Below are 9,975 nucleotides of genomic sequence, written 5' to 3'. Positions count from 1 at the left end.
CACCTGCAGCAGCCAGAAACTTGAATGTTATCAACCTCCTCTCTTTCTCTTGCCTTACTCATTCAAATAGTCACAAAATCCTGGCAATTTTGCCTCCTTTGGATCTTCCAGATCTGTTCATTTATCTCCCCTCTCTGATGCTCCACAGCTTCAGCTGAGGTCACCATCATCTCTTGCCCAGATTCTTGCAACAGCTTCCGTATTAGATATTCTGCCTCCAGTTACAGCCTCTCTGGGATCCATTTCCACTTCGCTAAAGGGATTTTTCTAAAATGCATACATGAATGCATACCTAAAATGCAAACGTGTAAATTCTCCTTTAAAACCCTTTCTTTCGGGATGAAATACATTTTCTCAAGAGGGCTTTCAAGACTTTTCATAATTCAACCCTGCCTACCACTTCCTGCTTCTTCTCTGCTGTTGCAATCCACATTCTAGGTCTCAGCCAGCTCAGCGTTAGTTATTCAACCATCATGCTCTCTCTGCCTCCAGGCCTCGGCAGCTGCCGCTATTTGTTCCTAGCCTACCCTTCCGAACTTTCCAGGCTGGCTACTTCCTCCTGCCACCAATTATATTGGGACACCCACCCCTGTGTCTTATTCACTCTTGTACTTTCAGTGCCCACCAGTGCCAGATATATGGTCAGTGTTTAATTAATGCTATTATGGGTGGTTGGCATGATGGTGCGTATCTTGTTGTTCTGGCAGGTCTTTGTGTTTCATGTTGGTGGCAAAACTTGGAAATTTTATGATTGGTCACGGATTACAACTGTGGTACTTTTCAACAATTATGACTCAGAACTTATGTGTTATGCTCATTCAAAAGGAGCCAGAGTAGTGCTAAAAGGTGAGTGACAGTTTTTACCAGATGTGTATAGACAATTGGTAAGTTTACTTGCATTGTTTGCTATCCAGACTATCTAAAAACTTCCCTTTTCATGTTCATGTGATATATTTTTTAGCATCCTAAGATTGGATACTGTTTAATTCATTTCACAGATACAAGTATTGTTAAAACTTAAACTACTGCATGGTTTTGAGCAAAACGTGACTCCTAATTAGCACGATCACCTTTAGCTAATCGTAGTCCAACGTGAGAATGATTTTACTAATCTGACTTGAGAATGATTTTACTAATTATTCATAATGGTTATTATGGAAATGAATGAGTAATGACTTTTTCTTATTTTTTTATATGATTTCTGCAACTGGCAAACTTAAATTGAGAGCTTAGTATTTGAAAATAATGAGATGTTTTTAGGACATTTTGATCTCTTCGAAATGGGTTTGTGTAGTAAATGATATTAAACTGTGAAAAGCATATATGTATAGGAGGTGTGTATTTCTTCCATAGGAGATGTATCCTTAAAGAAGATCATTGATCCTACTTTCAGAGCGTCCTGGATAGCTCAACAAGTTAACGTGTCCAAAAAACAATATATGGATGGAATTAATTTAGATATAGAGCAAGTAATTTCAAGATCATCACCTGAACATAATGCATTAACTTCTTTAGTCAAAGAAACTGCAGACGCTTTCCATCGTGAAATTCAGGGATCACAGGTAAAAATCCATTTGATTGTTTCTGGCACTCCCTAAATTTCTCTATTACAATATATTCATGAAAATATGAGTAATATAAGTTTTTGTAGTAATCGAGTATAAAGAATTTCAACACAGATATCTTTAAAATTTTTCTGGAACTTTGGAGGTTGTATTAAAGAAGTTTTACAAAGTTTTAAGGTGTTAGATTTGTTCTCTATAGACATCAAAATACAAAATGGATTTCCCACCTTCTTGCTTCACAGCAGAGTTAACAATATTAGATAGACCAAGGGATCAGCCAGAATCAGGAAAGGGTTAGTTGACCAGGCCCTGTTTTTAACAGTGGAGGACAGAGACCACTCTTGCCTGAGAGTAGAGGTGGTTCTGGAGAAGTGTCTCAGATGTTCCATGGACTCTGAATTACATGTAAAGCCCTCAAGGCCCACTATGGCTCAAAAGACTAATTCCATAAAACTAGTCAGAACTGTAACAAAAGGCAGAGTTTCCCCCTGCCATACAAAGTGTGATTAGGACAGAAGATCACAGCACAACATATCATGCCAGGCAGTGTATGGGTGACAAAGGATGATGGGGCCCAGATTAGTGATTCTCAAATCTGGTGCCATATCAAGGTAACAAGGAATTACACACACAAGCTGGAACCCACTCCCAAAGATTGTTATTCAGATGGTTTGGGTGCGCCAGAGACCATATTATTTAAAAGTTTTATAGGTGATTATGGTTAAGAGCTACTAGGCTAAGAAATTCTTGACCAAATGGAGACATGGGAGGCTCCTGAATGTCCCTCCTTCCATGAACACATAGAATGGACAGTGACAAATGGAGAGATTTCCTCAGAGAGAAATTCAGAATCTAGCTGAGTGACCTTACACACAGGGAGACTGAGAAAATAACCACATTGAAATGTGTAAAAAAAGCTGAGACAAACCCTTTCCATAACCCCCAGCTCTAATACAGCACCATATAATCAGGAAATGACTCCTAACTCCCAGCTTCTCCCTGAGGAGCAAAGGCTTTGGAATGCACATTTAGTGCTCCAGCTTTTAAGGCTCTTGCATGATGGATGGGCCCCCAAATCACCTAGCTCTGATAGACAACAGGTCTTATATTCACGAGTTCATAAGGACTATAGCAAATAAAGAAGCAGTTTTTAAATGGGGCAGGAGCCCCCTATGGCTATATGCTTGGAGGAAACAGGCTAAAAATGTCCATCTCCCAGTTTTTCTCAGGAGGTGGTTTAACTGCATTCTTTCCCAGATGCCTGAGTGTCCAGCTTCTCATCAGCCTGCATCTATGTGCTCACTGTGATTCTCCCATTTGAGACACTGATGAATCTTGGCACACCCTTGATTACTGGGAGACAATAAGAACAAAGGCAGCAGCTTGGACAAAGGTTTGAGAGGCAACTAGGAATTTCAGCCAAGCTGATTGACAAGTTTCATCTCCTCCATGAGATTACTGTATCAAGACTAGAAAGTATGGCTGTTTAATCTAATGTACAGAAATCAACCCAGAGATTCAAGAAGAATGAAGAAACAAGAGAACATGTTCCAAACTAAAGAATAAGATAAAAACTTTGAAAAACCTTAATAAATGGGAGAAAGTGATTTACCCGACTAATAGTTCAAAATAATGATCATAAAGATGCTCGCTGTGGTCAGGACAGCAATGCATGAACAGCATGAGGATTTTAACAAAGAAATAGGAAATATTAAGAAGTACCAAATAGAATTCTTAGAGCTAAAGAATATAATGAATGAATTGAAAGATTCAACAGAAATTTCAAGAGCAGACTAAAACAAGCAAAAAAAAAGAAAAATAGGTCAGCCAACTCAGAGTCAGTAGAATTCATCTAATCAAAGCAGTAAAAAAGAAAAAAAGAGTGAAGATAGCTTAAGGGACTTATGAGACCTATGAAGAAGACCAGTGTATATCTTTTCCCAGAAGGAGAAGAGAGAGAGAAAGGGGCAGAAAGCTTATTCAAAGAAGTAAGGCTAGAAGTTCCCAAACCAGGGAAAAGAAATCGACATCCAGATTCAGTAAGACCAGAGAGACCCACATCAAGACACATAATTAAATTGTCAAAAAATAAAGACAAAGATTCTTAAAAACAGCAAGTGAAAGGCAACTTATTATGTATAATAATTAGACAATCAGTGGGTTTTTCAGTATAAACTTTGCAAGCCAGAAGGGAGTGGGATGAGATACTCAAAGTGCTAAAAGAAAGAAATGGCCAAGTAAGAATATTTCTACCTGGAAAAGCTGTCTTCAGAATTGAAGGAGAGAAAGAGTTTTCCAGACAAACAAAAGTGGAAGGTATTCATCACCACCAGACCAGCCTTACAAGAAATGTTAAAGGGACTTCTTCAAGCTGAAGTGAAAGATGCTAATTAATAAGATGAAAACATATGAAAGTATGAAACACATGACTAAGGGTAAATTATAGCTAGATTTATTTATACTATAATATTATGGTAATTGTGGATAAATCACTTATAATTCTACTATAAGGTTAAAAGACAAAAGTATTAGGAATAACTATAACTACAATAATGTTGCCAGATACACAATTTTAAAAAGATATATAATGACATCAAAACCATAAAATATGAGAGCTAGAGCTTTTGTATGCATTTTAAATTGTTATCAACTTAAAATAGACTATAAGATTTTTTCAAATTTTAAAATTATTTTTATTGATGCATAATTGACTTATAACATTAGTTATGCATAATTTAATATTCATATATATTGTGAAATGATCGCCATAGTAAGTCTAGTTAACATCCATCACTATATATATAGTTACAAAAATTTTTTAATGTAAGCCCTATAACTACAAAGCAAAAACTTATAACAGATACACAAAGGATAAAGGGAAAGGAATCAAATATGTCACTACAAGAAATCATCAGATCACAAAGGAAGTGAGCAAGAGAGGAGAGGAAAAAAGGAATTACAAAATAGCCAAAAAGCAATTAGCAAAATGGCCTTAGTAAATTGCTGTCAATTACTACTATCAACAATTACTTTATCAATAATTATTTAAATATGAATAGATTAATTCTCTAATCAAGAGACACAGAAATGCTGAATGGATTTAAAAAACGAGATCCAACTGTATCCTGCCTATAAGGGAATCACTTCAGCTTTAAGGACACGTATAGACCAAAATGAAGAGAATGAAAAATATATTGCATGCGAATGAAAACCAAAGAAAGCAGGTATAAATGTATTTATATTAGGCAAAATAGATTTTAAGTAAAAAATGGTGGACTTTTTTGTCTAGACTTTAGACAAAAAAGTGGTTATTATATAATGATTACAGAATCCATTCAGCAAGAGGATATGACAATTGTAAATATTTATGCTCCCAACATCAGAGCACCCAAATATATTAAGCAAGTGCTAACATATCTGAAGAGAGAAATAGACAGCAATACAATAATAGCAGGGGACTTCAATATTCCACTTACAGTAATGGATATTGATCATGCTGACAGATAAGCAACAGGAAAACATCAATAAGGAAACTACATGTTAGATCCAGACATTCATAGAACATTTAACAACAGCAGAATACACATTCTTTTCAAGCATACACACAACATTTTCCAGGATAAAGAGTATGTTAACACACAAAATAATTCTTAATAATTTTACGAAGATTGAAATCATGTTATCAAGCATCTTTTCTGACCACAATGGTATGAAATTAGAAATCAGTTACAAGAAGGAAATCCTGTTATTTGTGACTATGTGGCTGACTTGGAGGGCATTAGGCTCAGTGAAATAATCCAGATACTGCATGATATCACTTATGCGTGAACTCTTAAAAAAATTCAAGCTCATAGAAACAGAGAATAGGTGGTTATCAGGGGATGAGGAAAATAGGAAGAGGTTGGTAAAGGGTATGAACTTTCCATTATAAGAGGATGAAGGTCTGAAGATTTATTATATAACATGGTGATTATAGTTTATAATACTGTGTTGTATAGCCAAAATATGCTAATAAAGTAGAACTTAAGTGTTATCAATAAAGTAAATATGTGAGATGATGGATGTGTTAATTAACTCAGTGATGAGAATTCTTTCACAATGTATAAATATATCAAATCATCATGTTGTACATTTTATATATATTATAATTTTAATTGTCAATTATATTTCACTAAAACTAAAAAAAAAACCTACTAGGCTAAACAGTAGGTTTTTTGAAGACAGAGACCAGCTCCTTGATGTCTAATAAGATATTTTAAAACTGTTTAAGTTAATGAATGCTACATGCCTTTCAAAGATTTAAAATCTAGTTAAGTAGGGAATAACTACCTATGTAAAATATATTACATAAGTAGTATTAACCAGGAACTCTTAACTGATCTTGGGAACTCCTGGGAGTGCTTGTTAAAAGTATTCCCAGTGCTTGATTCAGTAGGTCTTGGATAGAGCCTAGGAATTGTGTTTTTATCCAGTTATGCCAGGTGATTCTGGGCAGTTGGTCAACATGAATTTGAGAATCATTGGAAAAATAATAAATGATATAAGGATTGATAGCTCTGTGGCTTTATACAAGTAGGGAAGTTTTGTCAGTGTGGAATTCAGATTTCAGATGAGTTTAATTTCGATCAAGAATAGTGAATACCTGGTATGCAGGCCACCAGACTCATCTCAACCTACCATGTCAGGTTCTTGTAAATCAGGGGCTCCAACTTCCAGGACAGGTCCGTCAGCTTATGACAACAGATGACCTATTTAGCCTGCACAATATTTTTAAAACGTTTGTATCTGAATTCTTTTAGTGCACTTTTACTCTCCAGTTGCTTACAGGCCCCACCATACCCTACTGTCATTATATCTGTTCCTTTTAATCTATTGAGTTTTCAGTCTAACCTCTGAAGACATTTGAGTTTAAAACTCCTCTCTTCTATACAGTCCTCTGAATCTGGTCATTGGCCAAAGATGTCTGGGTTCAAATGTTTATTATCCAAATATATGTCCAAAATATTGTCAAATATATGTCTGGGTCAGTCCATGTAGGCAAAAAGTATATTTCTTAGAACTCTTCTAATTTTAGTTCTATGTGTGCTGAATCTTACATTCATATAGGTAAGCATATCTGACATGCATATTTGATCACGTTATGCTAAATGTGCATGTTTTTCCACAGGTAACCTTTGATTTTAATTGGACTCCAAAGTACACAGGCAGGCGATATAATTATTTTGAAATTGCAAATGCTTGTGACTTTGTCTTTGTGATGTCTTATGATGAACACAGTCTGATCTGGGCAGACTGTATTGCAGGAAGCAATGCTCCCTATGTTGACACATTAGCTGGTAAGAATCCACAAAATAATCATTTGTTAGTAATCTTAATTCCATAATCTCAAACATTAAGATATATTTTAGTATTTCTAAGTCATTCGTGTACCTTTTCCACTTGTAAAGCTTTCTTGAAACATAAAAAGCACTTAATTTGGAGAGCTTTCGAGTTTACAAAAATGTTTAAAGTTTTGAAATTTTCACTTATTTATTCTAAAAATCTTGAGAGATAGATATATTATTATTAGCATTCAATTATAGGTGAGATGAAGGGTGTTAAGTTCTCATGCTGGCACTGTTATTAAGCATTATATAGTTTGGACTCAAGAAGGCATTCTAACTTCAAGTCAACACTCTTGTCACAAAATTACACAAAGAAAATATTGGATTATCTAGAATTTGGCACAATGTTTTTGTTGAAATAACCAATGTTAAAGATAGGTATGAAGTGGGTACCTACTATACATGATTGATAGGACTGGCTTTATCTTATTTGGCATTTACTATTAGTACCCATGCAATATTACAAATTACAGGCATACTTCTGAGATATTGTTGGTTTGGTTCTAGACCACTGAAATAAAGTGAGTCACAAGTTTTTTGTTGGTAGAGAGTCTGTCTTTAACTCATAAAACAAGTAATACCTGTGAAGCATAATAAAGTAAAACACAATCAAGTGGTATGCCTGTATAACATTAGAATTTCTTAATTACTTCCAATCTATCATTCAGATGATGTGGCCTTTGCATTATCCTTTCCAAAGTTTGGACCGGTTTATATCCATCCCATCAGCCAATAGAATAAGTCTGCTTGCCATCTTTTGGACTCGAGTGAAGTGTTCTGGGATAGTTGGCATTGATTTAAGTGTGGATTGGTTAACAAATAAAAAAAAACTTTTCTTTTTCACACAGAGATAAAATTTGAGGACCTGGCCTAATTTGAGCATATCCTGTTCGTTGGGAAAGAATAGTCTGATCACAAGCACATACTATTAAAAATGTGAAAAAAATAATTTAATTCTGTTACAATTAAAAAGTAATTATTTAATCTAGTATTCTCAAACTATGTTTCATGGAAGAGATGATAATTATATTCTATCAATAAAAGGTTGATTATCAAATATGCTTGGGAAACAATCCATACCCCACGCATACTCTCTCTTGGATATTTAACAGTACACAATAACTTGAAAGGCTCTGAAAAGTAGCAAACTTACTTAACTTGCTAGACAATCTTGGAACGTTTCTTAGTGTTCCAGCAAATTTTGCTGCAGTGGGCAAGAAAGAGATTGAGAGTAACAGGAATTTGTTCATTTTTCTCTTTGTTTCCTATAACTACAGATAATCTAGTATAGAGTGTCTTATCTCTGGCTGTAATCCATATTTATATGATAGTTGTAAAACATGAAAACACTTGTGCTGTCTATAAGAAATTCTGAGACCATCCCAGACAGAAAATTCAAGACTTATAGAGCTTATTTGAAACTTTAGAATCTAGAATAGCAAATATATCACATCTTAGGAATTAACAGACACAATTCGCATACTTTTCTGAAATGTGTTATTCTTCCTAGAATTAAATTTTGTAATTTTGCATCAATTTGATCATTTTAAATGTTTTTATTATTCAAAAGAAATGGTATAGAAAGTGATTTAGATATATAGATCTTAAAGGATGACTTTTATAATGTATTAGAGAAACACTGTTGGAATTCAATATTAATGTACCTGAGTTTACAAATTTAGATTCTAAGTGATTGCACAGCTTGTATAAACACATTAGTAGACATGTGAAGGAAAAAAATATGTTTTTTCTGTCCCTATTTGATTAGCATATGATGACTACATCAAGATGGGCATTAATCCTAAGAAACTTGTAATGGGTGTTCCCTGGTATGGTTATGATTATACCTGCCTGACTCTATCAGAGGTAAGAACGGCTCATTTCTTATGTCAGCTTTTTCTCTTTCTTTCGTATTTTTAGAGCTTGTTTTGATTCACATATATAAACTCTATTTAGAATTTATAAACTTCTCTATTTACAATATATGTAAACTTTAGAATTTCTGAAATATAATTGAAGGCTAAAAAGTAGAGTTTATTTTTAATTATTTAATCCCATGAACATTTCTGAATGTTATATATTTTCCTATCATAATAAAATATAATATAATTTTCATACTTTATAGTCAGGATGTCTCTCTATAGTATATGTTTTATTTCTAATAAATAGTTTCCATTATATTTCATTGTATTTTCTGAATTGCCTCTTAACTAATAATCTATAACATGAGAATTTTTGCATTACTAGGCTGATGTTTGTACCACTGCAAAAGTCTCTTACAAGAAAGGTCCTTGTTTGGGTGCTAAAAGTCATCAGGTGACCTATAAAACCATCATGAAGCAAGTAAACAATTCTATTTCTGGAATCCGGTGGAATAAAGATCAGCAGGCTCCTTATTATAATTATAAAGTAAGAATTTCCACAAGTTATAAACATTTATTCTATTGAATTTTGTAAATGCATATTTTCGTAATTGCATATTTGATATAGAGAATTTCTATTAGTTTTCTTTTAGGGTACAACATACAAGCTTCTGTTTACATGACTAAACTTCTCTTTGGATCTGTGTTATCAGGAACGTTACTTCCCTGGTGGGCAACTCAAGTGATGCTCATAGTGGAACTGCTCTGCATGGGTAACTGTTACTGTAAATGATGTAATGAAAACGTGCATCTCACAAACAGCATTTCCTGAGTAGTTGATAGTTGTGTATGATGACTGTGGCTTCTAGAAGAGCTCTGGGCCAAAATAGGTTGCTAGTTCTGAAAGCCTCTACTTCTAGATAAAGTCTTATGTAGAGAGGAATGAGGCTGAGAACGAGAGATGCACCATCATGGACTTTACAATGGAAAATGGCATCATTTCAGATTTATTTCACAATTTGGTCAAACTATGTGATATTAGACAAATTATATAAATGATATGAAAATTAGAGATGAAAATATTACAAACAGAGACTTGAAGAAATGGAGTGAATAATTAGCAATTCTGTCAGGCAGTATTTGATAAATAGGAGTTGCCATACC

The 9,975-nt window shown here is 34.2% G+C and overlaps 1 protein-coding gene across 1 annotated transcript; it reads left to right on the top strand.

Moving 5' to 3' along the window:
- Positions 1–136: 136 nt before the first annotated feature.
- On the top strand, positions 137–9,555 carry LOC120599868 (di-N-acetylchitobiase-like). The gene is made up of 5 exons (XM_039859051.1): positions 137–846; positions 1,354–1,562; positions 6,733–6,901; positions 8,718–8,815; positions 9,197–9,555. The coding sequence occupies exons 1-5, from the start codon at positions 657–659 to the stop codon at positions 9,395–9,397; spliced, it is 867 nt and encodes a 288-aa protein (XP_039714985.1). The 5' UTR covers positions 137–656; the 3' UTR covers positions 9,398–9,555.
- Positions 9,556–9,975: the final 420 nt, after the last annotated feature.

The sequence above is a fragment of the Pteropus medius genome, unplaced genomic scaffold (genome assembly GCF_902729225.1).
Source record: "Pteropus medius unplaced genomic scaffold, Ma_sr-lr_union100, whole genome shotgun sequence".
In the NCBI taxonomy this organism is placed as follows: domain Eukaryota; kingdom Metazoa; phylum Chordata; class Mammalia; order Chiroptera; family Pteropodidae; genus Pteropus; species Pteropus medius.
This window is presented reverse-complemented; position numbering and strand designations above follow the sequence as displayed.